Raw genomic sequence first — 27,460 nt, 5'->3', positions numbered from 1 at the left:
CCTCATCCGCAAAATATTACATACTTATTAGTCACTTCACATTGTTTTAATTAATTCAAGCCTTGAATATGCAAATACCTAGTTCAAAAATCTACAATGAGTTTTATTTAAAAATCTTTTTACTTTAAAAAAATTCTCAATTTATTTAAAATGATGACTTTTTGTTCTGAAATCCCTAGTGTCCCATGACTGAGAATTAATCAAGTAAAACATACTCGTTGATAAGATGAATAATATCAATAGTGTGAGTTAGGAAAGTGAGAATAAAAAAGATACAAAGTTATAAAATTGCTGAAAATATAAAACTGGAACATTTGTTACAGGAAAACTAGTGAACATTTTGTGGGTTCCATGTAGACATAGTACCTACCTATAAACTTTTAATGGGTAACACATATTTGTGGAACTCGTGCAACGCCAGTAAAGTTTTGGATTTATTAATACTTCTAATTTATTAATATTCTAACATATTTTTAGTGAATCATATTGTAAAATATATTTTTATGTAGACACTGTTTTTCGTTAGGAAACGCTGTCATGAAAAGACAACTAGAAAAATCCATCCATGGAGGTTTGACCGTGCATTGAACGCACTTTTTCACGCAAAACGTACAACGCCATATAGTGACTTTCAGTAATTTTGTAATATTGATCGAATTTCACTTTTCATTAACAAATGCAATTCGTTAAAGTGCATTGAAAATCGATAATTGGTATTGCGCAGTCCGGAGTTGTTATTACCATAATAAAATTAGGTATTAAAACATATGAAAGCATTATGAGTGCCTATCATGCTGAATTTGTGTACATTAGGACAATGATATTTAAAATCGTATTTCGTACAGATGACGCGTACGTATTCACAGTAGTATTGATAAACGTTTGGTACACAGAACGCTGTCCTAAAAGTTTTTTGGTAGTTTTATTAAGGAATCCAATCAACAATACAATTATTTATCTGACAAAAGTTGTTAGAATGACTTCCAAAAATAAAAATAATAATGTTCGTCGTATTATCGATAATTTTGAAAACGAAGTTAAAACTTGTATCTTTAACAGTGCATTTTTGTAATCTTGTCATCATACGTTTTAAAGCCAGGAATGGAACCGAACTCCAAATGAAGGTCTAAAGGTAACTGTTCGAGTACTTTTGTGGTCAAATTATCCGCGGTCATATTTACCCGCTACAATTATGTGGATACTCATATTTTCGGTCAAAGCGGTCTCAGTTCTTCATTGAACTTTTATTCCGATACAAAATAATACTATTGTACGATTTTTCGGTTCATTTAAAATATGAAAATATTGTGAAAGTTAAATATACTGAAACCTTTTTTAAACTTGCTTTTATATTGCTCCTGTTGTATGGAATTACGAAGTAGTTAATGCAGAACCAACGCTGCAGAATATAAAATACAAAATGGATGTGCTACATACATGTAAAACTAGTCGAATGAAGCAAAAATACATTAATCTTTGACTAGATGATAAACTCAAAAATAATATTAATAATGTTTTAAAAAGAATTCCTTATCCAAAACGTAAGAGAAATTCGAATATCACTTACGTTTATAAAGAGATGAAGATAGGTGGGGAAAGTGTTACACCGCGCAGCTGAAACTATAAGTAAGAGTTGCATGCGCACGCGCCACTCAAAGCTCCAACCTGCGCGCAGTGTCACGGGCGTTCTGTGCTAGATGCCCTAAAAACAGCTACATTAGCTTTTTTTCTCATAGTGACATTCAGTAAAAGTGTGTGCTTTTCATATCTGGATTCAAACATCACATCAACTTTCTCAGTAAGGTGAGTTCTTTTAAATATTTTCTAAAAAAACCATGAGAATAAGACATCATTTTTTTATGATTGATTCAGCTGTAACGATTTTTATCAATGTAGCATGGGAACAAAAGAGAGAGTGAAAACCATTTTCAGTAACGAAACCTACTTCAATAAAAATCTAATGAAATAAAATAAATACATAACTTAAGATTAAAATCATATTAAATTTTTATAATCAATCATGGTATGATCAAAAGTTGGTTTTCACAGAGTTTTTACAGGAACAACTTTTAAGAGTAGGTACCGTATCCATTGAACTGTAGAATTCAATATACCTGTAACAAGTCACGTACGTTATACTTCATGTGTTAAAATTAATAAAGAACACAAATAATGGGATCAGAAGAGTGAAAATAAAATATACATATTTTGAAAACATTTTCCTGCTTTTAATGTCAGTTAAAAAAAGTTTGTAAACTGCATTGTATGATGAACTAGGCTAAATATAAATATATACGGTACTTTTCACGGTCGTAACAGCAACGGGCAATAGACAGTTCATGGCGTGAATAAAATTTGTATCACAATTATTCACTGGAAAAAAATGCATAATCAAAATAAAGTGGAGATGGTTTGGATAACAAAACTTGTACAACATAATTTTTATGTGGATGAGATATAATACGAAGCAGTTAATAACTGCAGCCTAAACATGTAAGTACTAACTAGCAAGATTAACGAATAAGTAGTACTTATGTAGTTTAACCCAAAAACTGCAAAGGTGAAAGAAAAAAAGACTCAAATACTAAGATAAAACTAGAAAGTTTTTAAACTTGAGACTATAAATTTTCTTTGATGTAGTAAAAATATCATCTAAAGTATTTTGTTTTATACCTACATTCAGTTTTTAATGTTGATAGTTGACAGTATCAAGATCAAACAAAGATTGATTTGTGCCCAAAAATTATGGATTACTCCAGATAGTACCTTACGAGTATTTACAACAGGGATTACAAGTGTTGTATGGCAATGAACCGGCAAATGCAACATTGAAGATGCAACTGAACAAAACAATAAATGACGATGCAACCGCAGGCGCAATGTTTAGTCCGTAACTATCACGAAACGCTTGTGTACTACGACTAACACTTCTTGAGACTTATTTTTAGAATTCAATTATTTTATATCATTAAGTTGATGTATGCATAGAATAATTATATGAATTAAAATTCATTATTTGAAATAATAAAATCGCGTCATTTGTTTTTTGCTCATTCAGATTCAATCCTAGAGTCGTTAAATTAACAATCGTTAGATGTCATCTTATTCTACCAATGGAGTGTGATATATACATTGTCAATGAAAGTTATACAAAAACGGCATGATTACACTGGCAAGCATATTCACCTATGTGAACCATATAGCATTAAAAACCCATCTAGTGACACGATGCATGATCGTCTTTCAACCTACTTTCTTCATAATTTACTTGAAAATTTGTTCGTCATCCCTCCTAATCAGACGCTTTTCTACCTCTAAGTTAACGCTCAGCAGTGACAACTTACCAGTAACAGATAATTAACACTTACTTGCAGCAATTTTAACTTCGTTACTTTACCAAGTGGTCTAGGAAATGATTTAAGAGTTAACAGCTGAGAAGTTTGAGTTCTCTACTGTATGTATATAAAAAAAAATATTTAAAATTTTTCTTTAATTTCTATATATTTTCTTATTAAAATCACTCGATTTTAAAATACAATAGTAATTCGCATTAAACCATTCTTCGTAGGTAAATGGAGATTTTTTCTGCAATCGTGACATTGAATTTTAAGTTCAAGTTCATTGAAAAAAACTATAATTTTGTGAAAGTTCGTCGCTTTATGAACTGACACCGCAAAAGTCATCATAATTATTTTGTCATAACTTTGACCGAAATGCGTGTACAATAATTGGGGTGTCGGATGAACCATTAATGTTTCTTAGAATCGGTAATGTACTTGGCAAAAAAGTATATTTTAAATACTTTTACTAAAAAAAGATGCTGTCAAAATTAATTTATTTTAACGAATAATTTCAATATTTTTTCCTATTTTTTTACAAGTATCAAGATTACATGCTCTCAGAATAATCAAAGTGCTGCAGTGTAGGTACGACTATTCAAAAGTATTTTTACATTTTAACCGCTAGGGCCGCGGTTGAGGTTTAGTGATTAACGAGACTAGCTACGCACATACACAAGTACTCGTATGTATGTATGTATGTATGTTAACGATATTCATCATCTTTCTTCAAATTAAGCACAATGATCTCGATCTTTTTAAAAGAGATTACAGGTACCGTTTAGAAGTTCTCTAGCTGTTTAATACAAAACTGCAAGTAATAAATCAACATTTTTAATCTGGTGCACGGTAAATTCTCTATGCATACGACAGTATAGAAGTGTTAACTGGTTTTAAAATATAATATTAATTAAGCTTTGGGAACATGTCAATGACTTTTAATGATAAATCTATCTACATACTTTTAATACGAGTTTATTAATTAGCGCTATGAATATGTCCTTGACCTATTTACTACAATACAATGTCGCAGCAATCGTAGTACTTTCGTAGCAAGCCGGTTTTTTGATTCGTAGCCCATGCACTCGAGTTAGGAAATATCATGCGATCCTATCACTCATCCGGTAAAGTTAATGCAATTATTCTCAATACATTGTAGTATTGCGCTGAAGATAATGAGTGTAATTTGGAAAGTTAAAATACAATACTTGCCTATTGTATACCTACTAGCAAATTTATAAGTCTTCGCTTTCATTGTCACACGCAGTCTTTCAATCCTATTCATTGTCAGGCTTGAAACAAATGAGTGTGCATTTACAATTAAGTATTTTATAATTCGAATTAATTTTGTACTGTTTGAGTGTTCTGTACGGTGCAAGAAGAGACGGGAATCGATAGTGAATTTAATTCGATTCATGATTTTGAGGTGGGGCGGTGTTCGGTCAGTTGTTATATCGTGTCCATTTAATTGGAACAGTGGGAAATGTGAAGATTAAACAGCGGTGAAGTAGGTAAAGCCTTAAACTGAAATCTGAATCATTAAGAACGCAGTTGAACAAAATACTGAAATACTTTTGGGATGATGCACTTGCTGCCTTGTCTATGACTAACAAACTATCATTTGTTAAGAAGATATGTAAGGAGTAAAAAGTCCTAATGATGATTGAACTTAAAGTACCAAGAACTAGGTAAATAAATACAAAATAATATACATACATTTAAAATCAATTCTTTTCATAATTATAGTACGATTCTTATAAGTATTGCGATGAGACGCTAACTTTAAAGAAATAAGTTCGTCATATGTGAATATTCTAGGTAATTCTAAGCATTGTGTAGGTAAGCAAAGTTGCTAAACAGTGCATCGGTACGGCCTCTTTGTGTTGCTTGAATAAACTTTACGACCAGCACTTTGTAGGCCACGCCAGCTGTAAAATATGTATTCGGAAAATCAAGTCCTAAACGTTTTAGCCATAAACGAAATTGCTGTTTCCCTCACAAACAAACATAACCATGTTCTAATGACCATTGATTTTATTCGAAAAGTAATGTGTATAAAATTGCTCCGTAACTGTGAAAATGCGCTAAATGCAGTTCATTTGTTTATTGCCTAACTCGGCGAATATGTACTTGACCAATTGTTTCCAAATCTTACACGCATATGTATAAATTGTAGGGTGTTAGTAATCATTCAGTAATAACATCGAAGTACCTGCGTCACTTTTTTACTAGTATTTAAATATGTATACATAACAGGTTTTATGCAGACAGAAATTAAATATATCATTTAAATCCGATAGGCTAAGAGAAATCGCTTAATGAGTGCGATTAATACCGTTTTAAAAATAGACAGAACTTTCTCCTTGAATGATATCAATTGCGAAATAAATATTTTACACTTGCGGTGCTAAAAAAAGAAATAACAGTAATAAAATTAGACTTAACATTTATTCTGGTTTCAAATTAAAATAGTTGACGTTTATTTAAAGTTATTGGTTTATTACTACGTACAGCGTTCTGTGTTCTAGCAGATAATTAGTTTGAAATTTAAACGTTGTTCAAGGAATCTTTAACGTTTCTAATCTGTTGTACTTGTACCTTATAATTAGTTTGCTTATTGTACTCGCCTTTATTATTCTCTGTAACAAATAACCTATTTTCGCTAACATGAATCCAATTAGTGTTTTATTACTTCTAAAAATATGTAGGTCTAGGTTATGAAAAAATAGCATGCTTGTTTATTATTTTTATCTTTTATCATGTTTGGAAAAAAGACACTTAATATGTACTAATATAACAAAGAGGAAACATTTTTTTGTTTTTACCCTTAAGGCTCCGAAACTACATCGTTTTGAAAAATTCTTCCTTCTTCCTGAGTTCCATAGACTATATTTCATTCCGTTACGTTTTGGTAGTTCCCACTGGACGCGAAAGGTAAAATGTTCAATAAAAGAGGTCTGTAATTGTTCCGATTCTTATTTTACGCTACACAAGTGTTATTAACGGTAAAAAGTGTACGGTTTTTAAGATTAGGGTAACCATCAAGGTCAGTTATCTCTGATCTACTTACGGTTAAGTTACGTTTAAAGCTGAACCGCATCACGTCACTGTTCGAAATGTGAAATTATCGTATTTAGCCTTCGAATCATTTATCAAAACGTTTTTTAATATACTAGCAAAAAAAAAAAACGTCATTAATACCCTAAAATGAGTAAGTAACTGAAAGTTAGAATTTAACATAATAATTTTTAGGACGTAGGACGTTTTTAAATATGACGTAGAGTCTTCCAAAAAATTTGAAGTATGTGAAAAAGGTAGTTAGTTAGGCATACATTTTTGAAGGTGTTCAAAAAAGTTATAAAAAATATTACCCCGTTTATTATTTTAGTCATAGGAGTTTATATTTAATATGAATAAAATAAAATTAATCGTCATATTAAGCTGTAAAACAGGTTTTTTTTTTATTTTTCAAGGCTCTTCAGGAAATTATAATTTATAATGTTATGCATTTCAAAACATAAAATTTAACATCGATGTATTTTTTATCCTTATATTTTCTTTGCAAATTCAATTACTTGAACTTGTATGCAAGTTTTACTAGATAAAGCTTTCTTATTTAAAAATGGATTTAGGGTACCTACCAGTGTGACAGCTACTTTCGCTATAGAAAATTAGATGTCAAAAGTGAATGTTACCTTGTAAGCTGTTTTAACAGAGCCATGATAATTAATTACATTACATCAATATACAAACAAGTATATCAATTCTCTATAAGGTTATAAATCCAACTAAAGTAATATGAGAATAAGTAGCCAGAAAAATATACACATTCAAGGATCATAGACACAATAATTGTTAAAATGTTTGCTTGTCTACTGATAAATTGCTACCGATAATAATATTTTTGTGCTTAATTACGAAACTTGCATTTTTATCACCGTAGATGAACTCCCGCGAATTTGAATAAGATAATATCTCAAAAGTGCGTCAATTTGTCTCGCCAAAACAAACATAGAGAAGGCCATTACACATTACACAGTCACTACGGTGGCATAGACACACAAAAAAAATTCTTTCAATGTATTAAATAAAGCTTCGTATTTTTGAATGGAATACTGTAACAATAGCATTTGATGAAGGCCTTCATTAATAAAAAATAATAAAATAAAGAATAATTAAATAATTCTCTATGTATACCTACCTACCTACTTCAAACTACTTGTTAGACTTATTATAGACATTTCAAATGTTATGTGACTCTTGTAACTTAAGGAAAAAACTGGGATTCTGCCCATCATTTTTGCGAATTGTACAGAGTGTAAAAAGAAAACAGTTTTCTCTACAAAAATGTCAATTCATTTTTTATTATCATCACTCATCAAATCTTTTTTTTTGTTATTAACACTTGTGCCATAAAATGTGGGCCAGTAGGCTTTTTTACGCACCATTCACATCCATTCCCTCACAAGTTTGGCCTTGTATACTCTTCATGGAGTATTTTAATTAACGGATATAGCTACTATTTAATAGATAGCTTAAATAGACGGAGTTGCTAACTGACGTACATTTTATTGAATAAAGCTTTGAGCTCTGTAAGCTCGGAAGGCACGCCGGCCGGTCGACTCGCACGTGGTCACTCTCTACCGGTTCCACAAGTACGTCGCGTCATGCGCCCGCACCGGTGAAAGTGTCCGGCGATCTCCACGCAATCTTATTCACTGCAGCCAACTTGAGGTCAAGCGCACAACAAGTTTCGTTCCCATTATTTACTTTGCTGTAAGAGCAAGTAAAAGTTAGCGAACCTTTTTGGTCAATGAGTTTTGCCAACGGCTGTGTGCCATTAAATATGTCCGTGCCGCTTAACTTTTTAAAACGATGTGTGCTTTTCACATCTCTTTAACGAATATTCATAAAAGAAACTTGATGTACGATGTCCATTGTGTTCGAAATTTATGGATGGGAGTGTATAGACAAAAGTAATCGTGTCTATGTGTCAATTGCCAGTGGAATTTTACTGACAGACGTCATCTGACGGTGCATAATATAGACCGGTCGAACCACAAGAAAGTAGGTTTAGAGACTACAGTTTAAATTGCAGGTTGGTCACAATTTGGTAATTCAATACACTTTGAATGATGCATATTGGTATTTAAAGGTATACCTATCATGATACTTTAGTTCACATGGATCCACAGTATTGTAGCCCTATCGCACTACCACCTATCAAACTACTGTAGCTGAGGGCTAGAAAGAATGCAGACATAGGTATTTTCTTACCGATAGGACTTAGAATGATAGCCACTGCACCCCTACAAACTCGGTCAGTACTTATAGAGTCCACAGATTGCAAGCATGCATCTTACCAACCCGTTTGCGTCCGTCAGTTCTTACAACATAAATAACCAGTATTCACAAAGAAAACAGCAGATTTATCATATTTTCATTTTCTTTCCCAGAAATTGCGAATTTTGTATTTTGTTGTTTGACAGGCTTCAAAGGCGTGTTTGTTTGTATTTAGTTCAAGGTTAACTTTGGACACCTGCAAACAAGATAAGGTCGTGAAAACCTTTAAATGAACAGCGGATGTCAGCAAAGGCCTAAAGGAGACGAAAAAATATAAACATCCTTTTTACGCTGTTATGAGAGCCAATTGACAAATAGATCCTCTGATCTTTTTTTGGATCCACTTAAGCTCTTATTTGGGGACGAGGCCGATCATGTTTGATAGTTTGATTATTCCCTAAAAAGCTGTGCTCGGATACTTTATTTACTTGAACAACTTCAGTTCAATTCGGCACACGGGTCTCTTAAAGGCATCAAAAATATTTACTTAGGAATGATAGTTTCTGTCCGCTGTTCGATTCATTACAATGCGGTAGGTACTTAGTTTATCTCTTTAGGTACCCCATACACCTCGTTCTAAATAAAAAAATAAATATTTTTTTTTCCAAATTCCTTAAAAGATTTAAAAAATTCAGTTCACTTACATTTTCTAACTTCTGATTGATATTACTCTTAGCTTGTGCAGATCTTAAGTTATTAGTCAACGATCGAGCGACGTACTCACAGTCACACAGACCACATGGTATAATGCACGTCAAAAGCCACTTGCTATGAAGCAGTTGTGAAAGTTCGCTCTTGTCACCTTTCCTTCATTTTCTCAATGATATGACTTTCGAACGTCGTTTGCTATTAGAAAATAAACATTTATCTTTCGAGATGGCGTGTTCGAGGAATTAACAACACAAAGCCATAAAACAAGACGTTGCCATGTAGGTCTTCTGTCTTCACACGGAACTTATTGTCCTTTTTTGTCTAATTTTATTGCTATATACGTATGTGTTAATGCAATTATGATGCTTTGACTGTATTTAATTATTATACGAGTAGGTACCTACTTTATTAAATAATTTATATAAAACAAGGAAAATATAAATACATTTAAAAACTGAACACATTTTAACTCATTCAATAATTTACTTCTTAGTTGGCATTATTTAGTGTTGATATTTACATTTAAAATTGTTAGCCAAATCATCAAGATGATTGAAAATAATATCTGGTTCAAGTACATACGCTACACCTATTCCGTAGCCATTAATTGTGTGTTCACTCTCGCGCATCAAAGATAACAGAACGCCTAATTAGACAGAATCGTCCGTGGATCTATCAGTTATGGTCGGGTTCATGTTAACAAGACATACATAAGATGAAATTCAGTGATGTCTTCTCTTAAAGCTATTATTAAGAATGAAAGGCAATTTGTATTAATAATAGCGTACATGCTAAATACAAGGTGGTTACATACACGTTATAAAGTAAAACGAATAAGGTAATTACGTCTTGACTTATCACATTATTTCGATATGATGTGGTGTTTAAAATATCTCTTTGCAATCATTGTGCCAATAGTACTTTACTGGTAATTGTTTAAGTCAAGTCTAGATTTGAAAAGGTACTTGGCAGGTTTATCAAAAAGTTTCAGAGAAGTGTGTACTAATACTCCTTTTAACGCTAGAGTGCCTTTCTTTGATCATCACTGATATTATCCATGTGATGATGCTGGCCAGATAATATTTGATCAATATCAAAACACACTCAGTACTAATTAATTAATCTGTGCCAATTGTGTACTAATTGCAATTACTGACGAAAACACGAATCACATCAAGTTATATATATATATATATATATAAGATACAGCTAATTAGCATTTCCGATACATTGGTTGGACTTTCAGCGTAAATGAATTGATTCGCGGTGCGAATAAATATATAGCACCAACGCATTATAATTACTTAAAAAGCACTCGTTACAGGTTAATTATTCGGCTTGTTCAGTATATTGCTCGAAACAGCTAAATATTTGTATCACTAAATATCAAATTTTGCAAAGTCTAGATACAACCTATTGCCTGAAGTAAGATTGACGGCCGATATAAAAAAGACATTTCTGTGGAACACAACTGCATGTGACAAACAACTGAAAAAGGACGTTGGAATAATTCCCAATTATCCTAGTGACCGATTGGAACTGAATCAGTTCCGGAAAAAGTCCAGCAAAGGACTGATGGAAAAATTCAATTCCCATCGAATTTTCCCCTGGAAAAGGTAAATCTATGCAGCTTAAATGGCCGTGAAATAAACATGAATGCTTTTATTTCAAGATCACGTTTTTGTTGTTTACGTTAGTGCTGCAGATAAGGATTCTAAGAAGTCACGTTAAAAATGTTTCGATAAAACCCAATATGTGCAGGCTAAAGTTTTGAAAATGTATATGCTTGTTTTTATTACAAAAACATATGTTTTTTAGAGCCTGTAGGCATATGATTGTAAATGCATTCTGATTTCCATGGATTTACTTTCGAAGCCTATAGAAATTGAATTATGACGCACATAAAGATATAAAATTACAAGTTATCAGTGGTGGCAGAGTAGATTCGCTAGTTAAGCCTACATCAATGCACCATATCTCTTTCACTAATTCGTCTGGGCCAATTAGCAAGACTCTCACTGACGTAAAAAGTAATAAAACATAAATACAAATAATAATAAAGTCGGACGCACGTCACCGACTCGCATGATATCTAATCTCTAATAAAATACCGGTCTATCAAAAGCTTGCGAACAGGAAACTATCACTATGGAAGTTTCTCTTTTGTTTGGATAATCGGTATGGTGTATAAATTATTAGGCACATAGAGAGGCGTACGCACCGGTTCAAGATCATTCAAGCTTTCATACGTGACTGACTACAGGCATTGACGTCTTATAAGCACCTGTTAACTGGTTTTCGTGAAATTTTTGGCTACTCAATTAGGACCGCAGTATTGGACGCCATAAAAAGTCTCATTCAATTAGCCTATCGAACGATGATTATGTGAATACCATTTTCACTTTTCACATTTTGTAGATATTTTATAATAGGTGCATTCCTTATTCTGGTATTGTAGTTTTATATATACATATTCTCATTGATTTGTGAAGATGTTGGTATAGCTTTTGCGCCTGAAAGTTAATAGTAAATGATTAAATGTATTATTATAAAAAAGATATAGTCAAAAAATGTGTTAACCCTGGAAGAAGAACTCATCCAAAATCGTATTCACTAAACGTGAAACAAAATAACTGCGGATAGAAGTGAAAATTATTGTAGATAAGCAAACATTACTTTTAATGGAAAACGGGGGTAAAATTCAGTTGTATTTACCCGACTGCCAAAGAAGGAGGGTAATGTTTTTCGAGTGTATGTAAGTATGTATGTATGTATGTATGTCTGTTCCTTTGTGACCTCCTGTAGCCTAAACGGCTTGATGGATTTTGATGTATGAGGTATCGTTAGATTTGTCTTGATTACGGGAGTGTCATAGGATACATTTTATCCTAAAAGTCCCACGGGATATTTTTTCTAAATTTCCCTTTAAAAAAATATGTATGCGGTATCATTAGATTCATTTCAATCACGGGAGTAATAATTAATATAGGATACGTTTTTTCTCAAAATTCCCACGGGAACATGTTAATTCTGCGTCAACGCAAAGCAACTCATGCGTTAGCAAGCAAAAAGATAGGGCGTGGCCTGGCATGCGGCGCGCGGCGCGGTGCGGAGGGGGATATGCTCGAGTATACAGCCGATAATCATAAGTAACATCACTCGTAATCTAAAGCCAAATGTCGTCGAAATAATTTAAAATGGTACTTACATATACATAGTCTTCTACATCTACAACATTTTCGTTAAATAAAACAGCTAAAAGTTATAAATAAAGAATTATTATTAAAAACAAAATACCCGACTGCACACTAAAAAAAGAGTAAAACAAGCCCCACAATAATATTGATCAATCAAATGCTAAATATTGATGGAAAGCATCGCAGGCGGGGACCACCTTGACCGCCACCAACGAAAATTCTGCTAAATGGTGCACAACCGAAATGACTATAAATAAGCCTCTGTTGGTCCCCGCCTGCGATGCTTTCCATCAATATTTAGCATTTGATTGATCAATATTATTGTGGGGCTTGTTTTACTCTTTTTTTAGTGTGCAGTCGGGTATTTTGTTTTTTTAATAATAATTCTTTTATTACAAAAACAAATTGGACGTATAAGAGTATACTCGTGTAAGAGATTTCTATAACAAATTGATTCAAGAGTGTAGCAAAAAGGTTCCGGAGCTCACTCGTCCTCGAGAAATCCCATCACATGATGACATTGAACGATGTGGGACGTGAGAGAACGCAATCAAAGGAATCGCTAATAACAAGTAACTGTTTGGAGAAAAATAGTGAATGTCGAGACATCAATTGTTATTTCTATGAATAATTTAAGGTTTATGATTGTTTTTTTTTCGAGAGGTTAAGCAGAAGTGACGAATTCTACTGCTGTTTTATCTTATATAAGATAAAACAGCAGTAGAATTCGTTAGGAATTTAACGTATATACGTTAAATTCCTGTCCGATGTCTGTATGTTAAATTCTTGGTTCCTTACAAGGGTAAAAGGGAATTGGAGATCCGGTATGGATATGGGACACTTAAAATTGAAGAATGGAAAATCTATTTAGGAAGATTTAAAAATCCGTTTCTAATACCTAGATTAATACAATATGTCTAAGTAACGCATAATAGGGAATAAAAGCTAGTTAAAAACAAAATAAAATACCTAAACAGCCCGAAATATATAGGTAGGAATAGATTTGAATCAGTGTACGTATTCCTTTGTTACGAAAGTGATATTTTTGTTATTTCTTTTTCCTATTTAACAAACAAAGGAGTTCAAGAGGGGAAAGGTATTTGCTTGTTTTATTATTTTCATTTCCATATTTGTAGATTGCTTATTTACCTACTCAAAAAATCTTCCGCTCGTAGCAGTTGTTGAGTTCAACTTTATCCTCAAAATACGTCATTTTTTCGAAGAACTAAGGAAGTATATCGGTGAAATGTACGGGTGAAATCAACATAATTATGTCATAATGTGTTAGATACGTTTAATTGTCATTACATAAAGGGATCTTTGTAACTTCAACTCTTTCATTCCGCCCAAGAAGCATGAAATATGCAGACAATTGTTATCATTATAACACGCTGTGTGAGTGTTACGTGAAAGGTGTCATTGTTCCATTATATCTTCTCTAAACTTTTCTCGCAAAGTACTCTTTACTGGAAAGACTTCGATCAAAATAAAAACATAGTATTTTTTTTTAATTATTAGTTAACTCCTGGCACGAAGCTATTGAGGCTGAAATGTATACACTGAACAATTACCACAGGTTCTAAATCAAATTGCAGAATTAAGATTTATGAAATACCAAATTGTTGGTGCTATCATTAATCGATATTAAAATGAGCAGATGTTTATTAGATAATCGTGCGTATTTCGCATTATTTCGCTATTATTACTCAAACGTAATAATGACCTGCCAAGGCCATCGATTTCCCGACCTATGCCAAGGTTCGGATCGCTTTAACTGATCGTGTGCGAGCGCACTTATTCAGACCTTTTCACAAGGGAAATGAGTATCTAGGTTCATTATGTCTTTATAATCACGTGCGTATATGCCAGTGTGTTTAAAAGTAGGTATAAGTGTGTTTGTTCTATGTAAATACATGAATAAGTATTTATCTATTTCCTGAAAAGAATACTTATACTTTGTACTGAAGCATGATCGCGACTTACAATCAAAATGAGGAATAGTACCGACTGTGGTACCGATACTTATTTTCTTTTTAACTTTTCGTAACTACCATTTTTAAGATAAATTTGTATTTTAGTCCCTACATAGGCAATTTACGTAAGCTTGTTCAAAATTCTATATTACCGGTACAATAGCAAATAACAATAAAAGAAGAGGATATTAGTTTCGCAAGAATGGATGTTAGTTCTTAGGTTAAATAGCAAGTACCAAACTGCTTATAAATTATTTACGTTCCATTGTTACAAAAACTATAAAGTGTTCTTTATTAATATTAATAGAGAAAGTGACAGCTGAGGTAATATTTTCTCATATGAAATATGATGTGTAGGTATATGGCAACCTCACAATCTTCGTAATGAGGTGTTCAATAAAAAATAGGTATTATGTTGGCTTTCTACACGCACTTACAACTTAATATGATGGCAACACTTGAGAACTTACTTCTTACTTTCTATGAACAAAACATAACTTAAGCACAACCTATCATAATTACTCCAGGTACTCGAACGGCCACAACTTATTAAAATAAAGTGCATAACTACTCTTAAATCATGAAATGTAGGTCTATTACGAACTTATTTTGTCACATTTTTAAACCTACTACGTCGCTAAGACCATTGAATTTAGCTACAATTCGAGCCTAGCTTACACTTTTAAAGGAACTTATAAAATACCAAGAGATATTTTTATTGTTTTATTTCTAATTCTGGTACAACAACAAATGTTCTCCAGACAATGTATCTAAATCTAAGATGAAAATAAACTAATATTATGAACTCTATTTTTTACTTGGAGTATTTCCAGCGAGAATATTGAAAAGAACTCGACCGATTTATAGATATGTCTTCAAAGATTTATTAAAAGTATTACTTTTGAACTGGATCATGGCCCTCAGTTGAATCCACTTCGTCAAGAAAGCATCAATAAAAATACGTATTTTACAGTTGAAAAGTATATTGCCACTCATATGTGTAGCGTGATATTATTGCTCACTTTTATGCTTGAGACGCAAACAAATAAACAAAAATATTATTTTTCAATCACTTAGTACCTATACCTACTTACATAGATTCAGTGTTGTAACTTATTCATGGAGTGAGTTATTTCATCTCTATTCCAATAATATTTTTTCTAAGTTACTTTTTTATTTCAATGGACATCTAACATCCCTTATTTCATTAGTTTCCCTTAAAGTGAAAGTAAATAATTATAGTTTTCTTTATGATAAATATTTTATTTCTTTTACATATTTCCAGTGAGGAATGGCGGCGATGTCGAGCACTCCTCTGCTCTTGGCCAACACGATGCTGTCGAGCAAACTGCAGGACCATGACGATCTCCGATATGCTGAACCTAGGAAACCCAACAGAGATTATGAGTAAGTGGTTGTTATATGTTATTATCGTACAATATTTTGAAACTAGAAAAAGGGAAAAGGCTCGGGAGATGGAGTGCCACAACGTCGTACTTATGTTCTGTAGTTCATACATTTTATACAAATAGACTCGCCGAACACGGCTGACGCCGGCCGCCTGAATACCTTTAATCGGATGAAAACGAAAGGAAATGCTCCGGTGGCAGCGCTTTGTGGTTGTGGACTTTGGCCCGCATGCACTCGTGCAGCAACCCTTATTGACTTTAGTTGTGTTAAAAATGTCCGAAAAGAAATAAAATACAGTTCACTTAAATATTTTTAGCTGCCATACGAAATATCATTTTAGTTTAATTCCTATTTATAACGGGTGATTTTTTAAGAGGTATAGGATTTGATTTTCAAAAAAAAAAACACAAAAAATCTGAAAAATTTGATGAAATCTTTATTGGAATCGATAGAACGATCAATATAATTTAATGTTTGAAGATGATTTCATGCAAATGCTGGCCGCGGCTCCGGTTTAGATGGCCCATTCGCAAGGCCCAATTTCGGCACACTCTCTCCAACATATCAGCTTCAATATTGGCTCCCAGTGTGTCAATCGTTGCTGGTTTATCCCTATGGACATGAGCCTTAACATTAAGCCACAAGAAATAGTCCAAAGGCGTTAGATCACACGATCTAGGCGGCCAATTGACGGGCCCAAAACTATTCACCGAAGGCGGCTCTCAATTGGGCCATTGTTTCGCGTGCCGTGTGGCATGTGGCACCGTCTTGTTGAAACCACATGTCAGGCATGTCCAATTCTTCCATTTTGGGCAAAAAAAATCATAAATTGGAAGAAGTGCGCGATGTACTCTCTTAACCGAGCACGTATTTTGATAGTAAAATTCAATCATTTGCAAGCGTTGTACGTTCGTAAGTAGATTCATGATTAAATTATAGACCAAACTGAACAAGTTTGACAATAACACAAGACACGATTCACGCGTGATCTGTAAAAAACAGTGTTGCCAAAAAGATACCAGCAAAAAAATCACCCTTTATTTTCCCTGAAAATCTGGATCCATACATTCTGAAGAAAATGACATATATCTGAATTTAGGTAGATATTTAAAAAATAGATGTTTATTTCCTCATTTTCTAAATTGACTATAATTCACAAATATTTTATTTTTTCAAGCATAATTACGAGTTACAATAAAGGTGGAGATTTAGTGTCTGCAGTTTCTTTTAGCCAGTAAATTCTTAGAGAATAAAGTAAAAGAATGTACTTACGAGTTCACATCAAACGAGCGTACCGTTTGATGTCATTAGTACATTCTTTGTAGAGTAAGCTCCTATTCTTTACTGCTGAAAAAAACCGTACTTTCACAATAATTAATTAAGAGTGCATTTAATGGAATTATTATGTCTTTTAGGCTGCGATGTTTATGAACCAAAGCTTCAGAAAAAACAAACCTCAATTCATATTTGAAGTTACCCTGAAAATGTAATGTAAAGGAAATAACATAACGCACACTAAATATGTTTGAGAAATACAACTTTGAATTTAGTTTTGTAAACAATAGTGAAGTGAACACTCATAAAATATATATTCCATGAAAAAACATGAAACAATGACGAATTGTTTGAATGAATTCCATGAAAAACGTAATCATAGCTTGGCGTGAAATTTCCAATTTCTAGTAACAACGTCACTATTATAAGTTTACAGCTATTTACCTGCGTCCGGAACTTCTTTCTTTACTCGGATACAGTATGGTACCGACCCGAATTTATACATATCTTCATGCCGAATGTCATCTCAATCGGTTCAGCTAATTAAGAGGACGAATTGGAATTTTTGGCGCCAAGGATGTCAATTTTTCTCAGTAAATACAAAACGGATCAAAATACAACTTGGTTATCTGAAAGTTCATGATATAAGCCTTATTTTGTTAGTTGTAGAAACATGATTAGGTAACTTTTATAACAGAGAAAAATATATCAAACATACCTCTTTTTAAAAAGAGATTCACATATTATGGGCAAACGGGACCGATTTAAGCCTCTTAACTTTTTTAGTAGTTGAGTATATACATACTCTTTAAAATGGTAGTAGGAATTTTTATTAAATTATCATTTCTAAATATTAAAATTACAAAACCATTTTGTCGCTTACGACTTTTAGTTATAAGCTAGCGCGCGTATTGTTATCCTCGCCCCGCTCAGACGCTCCGACCCCTTTTGGCGCCTTAGATGCGCGTGCCGGTTATGGAATTATTGTTGACCACTTCCTCGCCTTAAGAGCGTGTACGCTCGGCGCGCGATGTCAACTTTAGGTAATTCAACGCAAAAAACCGCGCAGACTAGCGTCGCGGCTGTGTGCGTGCCTATCATACTTCACGTATAGTGATCCAAACCATTTTGATCCTTTCGAGTGAAATTGGTAGAACAAAAAATATATTATTTAGTAAATTGTTAATAGCGGGAAAATAGTGTAAGTCTATGGATGTCTAAAATATAAAAGCATGAAAATAAGTCGTTAATACTTACACTCTTTGCAAAAAAATCGGGCACCTATGAAAACCTTGGTTTTGAGGACTTTCTGTATATTACATACAATTTTCAACAGTACTAAATAGTCGACTGATGATTAATGACAATGTTAAGAGTTTCTGTATTTTAACCGATTTCAAAAAAAGAAAGGAGGAGGTTTCAATTAGATTGTTTTGTGATTGTTCTCAATTTGATTGTTCTCGATTTCTCAAAGACGCCTGGACCGATTTGAAAAATTGATTGTTTATATGAATGGTCCAGTCCATCCAGACCGAAAAATTGTGGTCAAATAACAACAATTGCCGGAAAGCCAAATATTGGTGAAGAGCTTGGGTTTACCATTGCATATAAAGTTTTAAGTTATCTATCCTATATGCTTCAAAAGTTATTCGAGATCAAAGGTCAAAATTTGGGTACATCAAAATGAAAAAAAAAAATTATAGCTCGATTGGTAACAGACATTTGCAATAAGTGATTTCTAGCCTAAGGAGTCCGCCATATTGGATTTAGACTCGCGACACATTTTTTTTCGAGTTATTCATAGCAAGCCCTTTCATTTGATACCCATATCGTAGGAATGCATTAAAAACATTTTTTTCTCCATCTTATGTATACCGCCATATTGGATATAGAATCATACATTGTCATTAAAACTGAACATTCAAACAAAATTTCAACTCAATCGATAAAAAAAATATGCTTCAAAATTGAGCTTTAAATAAAATAGTAATGTATCAAGATTTGTTGGTCGCGCTTGAAATGTACTCTATTCTCGGTATCCACGGCAGAGGTTATTCACCCTACGCGATGTGACGGAGCGACACGTCCTCTCTCTGTGAAGCCTTGCGGCGGTCTGGTTTGAGTTGACTCGTGTGCAGCGTTTTATAGTAGTTTTTAAATAATTTATAAAAAAATAAAAACGAGAGATTAAATTATAATATAAAGTTTATGTTTTAAAGAAAGAGTTATATTACTATAGTAAATAATTGTTATATTAAATTAAGTAAGATAGATAGGTAAAAAAAGCATTTGAAATTCACAATTTTTCACATTGTTAAAATATTTTTTTCTGAAAGATAGAGACCTAAATCAAAAAATGTTTTCAACTAACTATAGGCATGGGGATTTCGTCTATGAGTAAAAAAATAAATATTATTAGATTTGCCACTGTTTTCACATGAATTTAAGCTTCGAAATAGACGCTGAACGGGAATTTTATAAAACATCTGTTACGTTATAGGGGTTTTAAGTATTTAAACTACACAAATTGAAATTTATGTTCAATTAACTATATAGACAGTGAAATTACCTTGCGTTATTAAAAAATAACATAGTTATAGGATAAGTAGTTACTGAGAAACAGTGGTTTGAAAAGTACCATTTTAGGCCAAATGGCGCGCGGTTGACGTACACGCTCTTAAGCGTGAAAGCTCCACAATACAACAAATTCACTTTCGCATTTTATGATAAGATTATTAGATAGGCTCATAATAAGGATAAGTTTTCAATCAATAGAAAGCGAAGTTTTATGATTCGTTTAATTGTGTATTTACAGCCTTTTGTGTTCAGCAACTTTCTCTAATTTCTCTCATAAAATATCAATGCAGATCTACAACTGGTAACAAAGATATACGATGTGATAAACTAATATTGTTGGAGTTTCTTGCCGGCTCTTTTTCTTTTCAATTGGACTACGGTTTTTTAACCGCGCAACTAAGGGGACCTTATCATACAACGTCTACAAATACTTATGCTACTAATATTATAAATGCGAAAGTCCGTTTGTTTGCTACGGTTTATCGCAAAAAGTACTTAACCGATCATCATGAAACTTTGTACATATATTTTTGGTGGTACTAGAATGAACATAGGATACTTTTTATCAACATACCTACCACGCGGGCGAAGCCGCGGGCGGAAGCCAGTTTAAAATAAAAACATTTAGGTAATTTTGACTAATTTTATTATTAACATAATAGTTTAATTTCAGCTAACACTATTGTGCTAACTTGAGCGTTATAATATTTTTAGTTGTAGTAAAATTAAAGACAGAATAAAGTATGCATATATTTTAATTCCAGAAAGTATCACAAATCATTAAAAAAAACAGTAAAGGAAACACCAATTAAAAAATAATGTAGCAATTACCGTATTGCATTTGCAAGTCACACCGTTACCTATCTAATTACCCTGAATTATAATAACAATAAAAACGGCAACTGTTATATTAATGGTAATCTTTTTAATTGCAGGTGGCAAGTGGTGTGGAGAAACGTGTTAGCGTTTGTATACTTACACGTTTCTGCGGTCTACGGATTATATTTGATGTTCACTGGCAAAGTCAAGTTGTATACCATTCTGTTCGGTAAGTGACTATCAATCCTTTTTGCTACTAGCTTTTGCTATTGCTTTTTAATAATCTTATTAGTTGACGCTCAATGAATATAAAACTACAATTACCTACCTAGATTCAATGGGTAGCAACAGCAACTATGTAGGTACTAACAAAGTCGTTGTAGTTAATTACAGTTGAACGAGAAGAAGTGTTTTCACGCTGAATTACCCAAGCTTATACGTGTATTTAAAATGGTGGAATGTGGACAAAATATTGCTTTTATCAAACTACAGAAAATGCTCTTGAATTACCCCAAATCCATTGAATCAAGCCGGTTCCACTCTTCGTTATATTAAAAAAAATGAAATATGCATTCAGTCTTTGCATTCTTCTCTAAGTTTCATACGATCCCAAATACCTATTAGGTATGAGCTGGTTCATATAATATGAGATGGATTTAAAATAATGCATGTCTAAAAAAAGTATTCTTTTATATTTTCAGGATTATTGTTTGCGATCATGTCAGGAATGGGCGTGACGGCCGGGGCCCACCGACTGTGGGCGCATCGCTCGTACAAGGCGCGCTGGCCACTGCGAGTGTTCCTTGCGCTGATGCAGACCATGGCTTTCCAGAATCACATCTACGAATGGGTGCGAGATCACAGGTCAGTTTTTTTTTAACGAACTAATTATGAAACTTTATTGTACAATACAAAAGTCATAGATCATCGAATATTTAAAACAACCAAGTTGCAACATGTTTAGTTGCCGACTGTAAAACACTACATATATGTAGGTACCTAAAAATAGGCAGTAAATGTTACAAGACTAAAAAGACGATTGAAAAAACCTTAATTTTTGTCAATGATTAAATATAACTACAGACTCTTTATTATTTTGAAATCCAACCACTGAAGATAACCCTTGATCTATAATTAAATTTTCGTTTTCGAACACCACTACGATATTTTCGCGCGTAATTCGAGTCTAGTGGCTGCCGAAATTCCGAGAAGAATAATTGACTAGTTAAATCGTTTAAAGAGGAGGGAACGGCTTTTGTAACACAGGGAATTTTTGAATATCAGGATTCTCAGTTACGTCAAGTAGCTTAGCTTATTTCTGTCAAGAAACACACCAACCTGTTTGTAATAATTTGCTTAAATTGTTTGATGAGAATAATTTATGCTATAATATATGCTAATGTTACTTACAAAACTGAAATATTTGATTGTTTGCTTGATGTACGCAATTTACTGACACGTTAATTTTAAACAATTGGAAAACTTCGATTTATTTTCGAATTTCATTACACGAATACACACTCAAATGATGCAAATAACTTATATCAACTGACACAAAAATACCGTCTGGTACCAACTGCATAAATGTTGAACCCATAAAAAGCATTTTGGAATAAATCAGTCAAATACCCAGAATTCCATTACAGTGCCGAAACAATGTAAATACATAGGTATTCTCTGCTTTTGATGAAGCAAACATTAGTCAAATACTGAAATACTGCCTTTATTCATTTTCAGTGTAAATTCTAGTTTCTAGATAAATACATATTAAATTCCCTAGAAGTGAGCTAAGTTAATATTGAGCGTTATGTGCTGTTACTCCGTAAATGTGAAACACAATGCCTTTTCATTTGAATACTTTTTGCTTGAAGTCAATTATTAGCTTTTGTTTTAAAGTTTTTCTTGGTATCCTGCACTAGTGTGCGGGTTCAATTCCAAGTCAGTCAATAAACTACCAAATACTAATAACTACACCAAATAATTTGGTGATGTGAAACATCTTGAAGAAACATGGACTGTTATTATAGTTAATTAATCAATTGGCTAATGACGAATTCTCATCTCTCAAGTCTTTACCCAACTATGTTGAGGTTGGCTTCCAGCCTAACCGAATGCGGCCGAGTACCAGTGTTTTACAATGAGCGATTGCCTATCTGACCTCCTGAAGCCAGTTACCCAGGCAACCCAATGCCCCTTGGTTAGACTGGTGTTATTGGATTCTGACTACCCGTAATGACTGCCAAGGATGTTCAATGACAGCCGGGACCTACAGTTTAACGTGTCATCCGGAATACAGTCATAGCTAATGACAAATATCTACATTAACAGAGTTCACCACAAGTTCACGGAGACTGATGCGGATCCTCACAACGCGAAGCGAGGTTTCTTCTTCTCGCACATCGGCTGGCTGATGGTGCGTAAACACAAGGATGTGTTCGAGAAGGGCGCCACCGTCGACATGTCCGACTTGGAGCAAGATCCCATCGTTATGTTTCAGAAGAAGTAAGTTCAAAGCATTTCTCTAACTTAACTGTTAAACAGCACTTTCTGAACGTCAAAATTTACAAAAAACAGCCCCCAAAACCCACCTTTCACCACTTCCTATGTGTTTTTGCTGTCACACATGTGTCTGTCTGTAGTAGGTAACTGTATTGTCTGACCGTTTCTTTAATTTTATTTTTTTATGATATCCGTCTTTAAATCTGAAGGGTTGATATAGCACAGTATTTTGAACGCTAAAAATAAAAGTTACTTTTTCTAACATCATGACATGACAAAGAGAATAACAGAAAATCTTTTACTAAACTTAATCTAAAACTGTTTCTTTTTAGCGTCTATGTAGGGGTCCGTAACCGACGTCTTAACTCATTACCAGCCTCAAAACAACGCCTAACGAAGTTCTAAAGCTCTGCTAAGTTAGACAACTGATGGGCCTTCGTTAATACTAGATTTCCTTTTGGCCTTTTGAGATCGTTACTTGTAAATAGAGCTGAATTAGGGACTAAATATCTAAGGGTAGTATATTTCTTTTTATCAAAAAAATACTCTCTTAGTTTTAAATTAATTGTGAGCCTATGTTAGTATTTAAAAGGAAAATTAAAATTCTGGTAAAGAATAACATGATACTCATTTAAGTACTCACCCTGACGTGTTATCTACTATTCTATAAGCATCGAAAAGTTATTCTCTTTACAAGTTACCTAAACTATCACACACGCTAGTTGTAAATTGTAATGTACACGGTTTTCAGCACAGAAGTACCCAAAACTTAAAGTACCACGTAAATTTTCAGGACATATCTCGTGGTGATGCCAATCCTCTGCTTCATCATCCCGGCGTGGATCCCCGTCCACTTCTGGGACGAGAACCCCTGGACCTCATGGTATACCGCAGCCATCACCAGATACACAGTAGCCCTTCACTTCACTTGGCTCGTGAACTCAGCAGCGCACATTTGGGGCAACAGGCCCTACGATAAGTAAGTGACCCACATTTCACTTTTTGCTTCTTCATTAAGTTGTACGAGCATTCGGTGAAAGTTGAGAAAAAATGCAACGAATTCTTGACCCGGTTACGGCTCACTTGGCTTCAGATTACCTATTGAACAAAATATTTGTTAACTTTAGTATTTGTTGTATAGTTAATTTTGATAGTTTGATGTTATACCGTATTCTCATAATAACATATGTATATATTCCCATAGGCATTACTATTAGTCATAAGTTGTGATTGAATTAATTACACCGTGTACGTATTCCCACTTGGTAAATATCCGTAAACGAATTTATTAAATACAATTTCGGGAGCGACGGTGTGTGTTCCTAGAAATCAAAGAATCAAGTTACAGTGCAAAATTATTTAAAATTAATACTGTACGTACAGTTTAAAATTCGTTTAACACGTGTTGTTAAATGTTGGTACCTAGCAAATAACGAGAAATGCTTTTACTTCTAACGTTTTGGATATAAATTCTAAGAACGTTAAAAAATATTCGTTCTTAAAATTACTGATGAAGTGATTTTGATCTAACTTATAGTTATTTAGTAATAAGTAGGTACTGTTCAAGGATAATATTTACTGCTGAAATTGTATCGTAACTTTGAAATCGGGAAAGTCCAATATTAACGTCCATTGGCACATGAATTTCAGCTCACGTGCAAACCACTTCGAGTAGTGGTTGTATGTATCGCGTGATTGTCTGTTATGTAACGCAGCGAACTAACTAGCAACATCCTGGTGTTTCAGTCAATTTATTAACTCAGTTACAGTATTTCACAATCGACTTTTATTATTTATGTTCCTTGCGAAGTGCAATGAAAAATATAATAAATAATCACGATACCTATCGTCCGTAAAAAAGTGAAATTTAAGAATATTGCTTCTGAAAATTATAATGTAATCTGTATGTAATGATTTGTGTGTAAATCGTTTTCTCTAATGGATCGGATTTTGCTGTATTGATACCTAATGAAGCTTGAACACTAAAACCCTATGCATAAAGTGTGAATCAAGGTCTTCAGAGGCAATATTTGCTCAGCATTGTAATCTATTACCTACTATATTCTTGTAAGTATGACTATTTTGTAGTCATTAGGTAAGTAGATGTAACGCAGGCCTCTACGATTTCAGAAGAATCATTCGCAGAAACTGAATTCTTATTTCTCTAGACATTCTAAGTATTAAATTCAAAGAAGCGCCTACATAAAAATAAGCCGTACTTTACGTGTCAATAACCTATGTAACTTATTGCTATTTCAGAAACATAGGCGCTACTGACAACAAGATGGTGGCTATCTGTGCGTTCGGCGAGGGTTGGCACAACTACCACCACGTCTTCCCGTGGGACTACAAAGCGGCTGAACTCGGAGACTACAGCACTAACCTATCTACTGCCCTGATTGACTTCGCTGCTAAGCACGGTAAGGCGGCCTTAAAACTTAAATGATTTAGTTAATAGGTACTAGCGACCCGCTCCGGCTTCGCACGGGATAACAGTTTTTCCCACTATTTAATGTATGTTGTTCTTCCACATGAAAATCGGTTTCGTAGTTTTGAAGATTTAAGCGTACAAAGAGACATCGGGCTATAGAGACATAGAGACAGAAGGGAAAAGCGACTTTGTTTTGTACTATGTAGTGATTTTGATACTCAAGTGAGTTTGGCTAGTTGATATAAACTAATTGTCAGTGCATCCAAAGCATAAAGTCCCTTATTTACATTAAAAATGCTTTCTATATTGAAAAATGTAGGTAATGTAGCTATTTAGCTAGTAAATACATAGGCTCCAAACAAGACCTAACTCAGGTACTGTGGGTATCAGCATTGGCAGGTGTCAACGGCAGAACAATAGTAGGTTATTGACCTATACGCGGTTAACGACCATTATAAATATAGAAGAATAACCACACCTACCTACTGTTTTATTACTCAGAGCATTATAAAATATAGTGAATGTTTACACGCAATCACGAATTTGATGTTTTAAAACATAAAACTTATTCAATGGTTAATCTCTTTCACAGGTTACGCGTATGACTTGAAGACAGTGTCAGCCGAGATGATCAGAAAGAGAGTCAACAGGACCGGAGACGGCTCCCACCCATGGACAAAGGGAAAAGTAGAGGGTGACCACTATCACCCAGAGAACCCAGTGTGGGGCTGGGAAGATACGGACATGACCGAAGAAGAGAAACAATTTGCAGAAATCGTTCACAGAAAAACTGAATAGGTTCCTCTAGTAATGGAATTTGTTTTAATTTTTCTCCTCTACGAAATGAATGTCCTAAAACTTTCCTGGTATTCGAATGTTAACGTTTTAATAAGGACATTTAAACAAAAATTAAAACTTAACTTTAACTGAAATTGCTCAACTTTTAGATAAGTATAAGACTGTGTTGCTCGTACATGGATCCAATGAAAGAGTTAAACAAAATAAGTTCCAATTATTGTAAATAACAAATTGTGGATACAAAACTACTTTAAATATTAAGTACGCACATATCAATATTTACAAACTTCCCAGATTTTGTTGTGACGATGCGACATGTCCTTAGCAGAATTACATTCTCTCTCACCTTGTATATTAGTAAAAGAAGGAAGTTAGGCCGATGTGGCTTGTGGTAGTTTATTTAAGGTAAATAATAAACACGAGAGATTTGTGGGTAGGTATTATTCATAAGTGACTGAATCTACTTATGTATCTAATACTATGTTAGTATATAGTATATTTCGTACACTTTGTATGTGATATTTGTTCTGTTTTGTGGTGACTGTTAAAGATATTTATTATTTAATTTATTCCTTTATTAAGAGCCTGATAGCGTCATTTTAGTAGTTAAGTAAGTTCAAAGTGAAATAGTTTTACAAACTTTTTTAAACGACGTTTATTTTTAGATTTGTCAGGCTCTTAGTGAAACTATACACAAACTTGATTAAGTTTTAATTTATTTTGTAGCAAAACATGCGGATTGCGACATTGCTTTAAGTAAGGGTAAATACGCCTGCACTCCGCAATCTCGAATGGTAACTTAAAGTTAATGGAAGTAAATGGGTGCGGGCATTAAGTACATAATATTAATGTAAAAACTTTAATATTTTAATAAATCGTAAAACGTCTTTTTCCTGTTTTTATTTAAATTATTAATTATACCCTTCATTCATACATAAACTTACGTATGCTGGGAGTTCAACTATTTTCGAGATAGGGGGCGTTTTGAGTTCTGAGTCTTAATAGAACTCTTACAAGTTTCAAACTTTACAAGTCCTAACTATCCGGTTAGGCACCTGCCACAGCGGGTCGCTGAGAAGTGAGTAGAACTGGCAGCAACAAACAAGATAAGTAAGTACTAACGAGAGCCGGAGACTGCGTGAGATATAG

General features: G+C 33.6%; 1 protein-coding gene across 2 annotated transcripts; it reads left to right on the top strand.

The window, feature by feature from the left end:
- Positions 1 to 1,638: 1,638 nt before the first annotated feature.
- LOC110371639 (acyl-CoA Delta-9 desaturase) lies at positions 1,639 to 27,198 on the top strand. Of its 2 annotated transcripts, none has more exons than XM_021327985.3 (8): positions 1,639 to 1,803; positions 15,788 to 15,909; positions 20,700 to 20,812; positions 21,285 to 21,447; positions 22,912 to 23,085; positions 23,876 to 24,061; positions 25,342 to 25,502; positions 26,106 to 27,198. In XM_021327985.3, exons 2-8 carry the CDS (start codon positions 15,794 to 15,796, stop codon positions 26,309 to 26,311), a joined length of 1,119 nt encoding a protein of 372 aa, XP_021183660.2. In that variant the 5' UTR covers positions 1,639 to 1,803; positions 15,788 to 15,793; the 3' UTR covers positions 26,312 to 27,198. The 2 variants fall into 2 exon arrangements, with proteins under 2 accessions (XP_021183660.2, XP_049696470.2); XM_049840513.2 differs by lacking the exon at positions 1,639 to 1,803 and adding an exon at positions 8,313 to 8,436.
- Positions 27,199 to 27,460: the final 262 nt, after the last annotated feature.

This window comes from Helicoverpa armigera, chromosome 13 (assembly GCF_030705265.1).
Source record: "Helicoverpa armigera isolate CAAS_96S chromosome 13, ASM3070526v1, whole genome shotgun sequence".
Classification (NCBI taxonomy): Eukaryota; Metazoa; Arthropoda; class Insecta; order Lepidoptera; family Noctuidae; genus Helicoverpa; species Helicoverpa armigera.
Note: the sequence above shows the minus strand (reverse complement) of the source record. Positions and strands in the feature narration are given on the sequence as shown.

Coding starts and splice junctions, on each gene's coding strand:
- LOC110371639 (XM_021327985.3), top strand. CDS start 15,794: ATGGCGGCGATGTCGAGCACTCCTCTGCTCTTGGCCAACACGATGCTG. Junction 23,086..23,875: donor ATCGTTATGTTTCAGAAGAA/GTAAGTTCAAAG, acceptor GTAAATTTTCAG/GACATATCTCGTGGTGATGC. Junction 24,062..25,341: donor GGCAACAGGCCCTACGATAA/GTAAGTGACCCA, acceptor TTGCTATTTCAG/AAACATAGGCGCTACTGACA.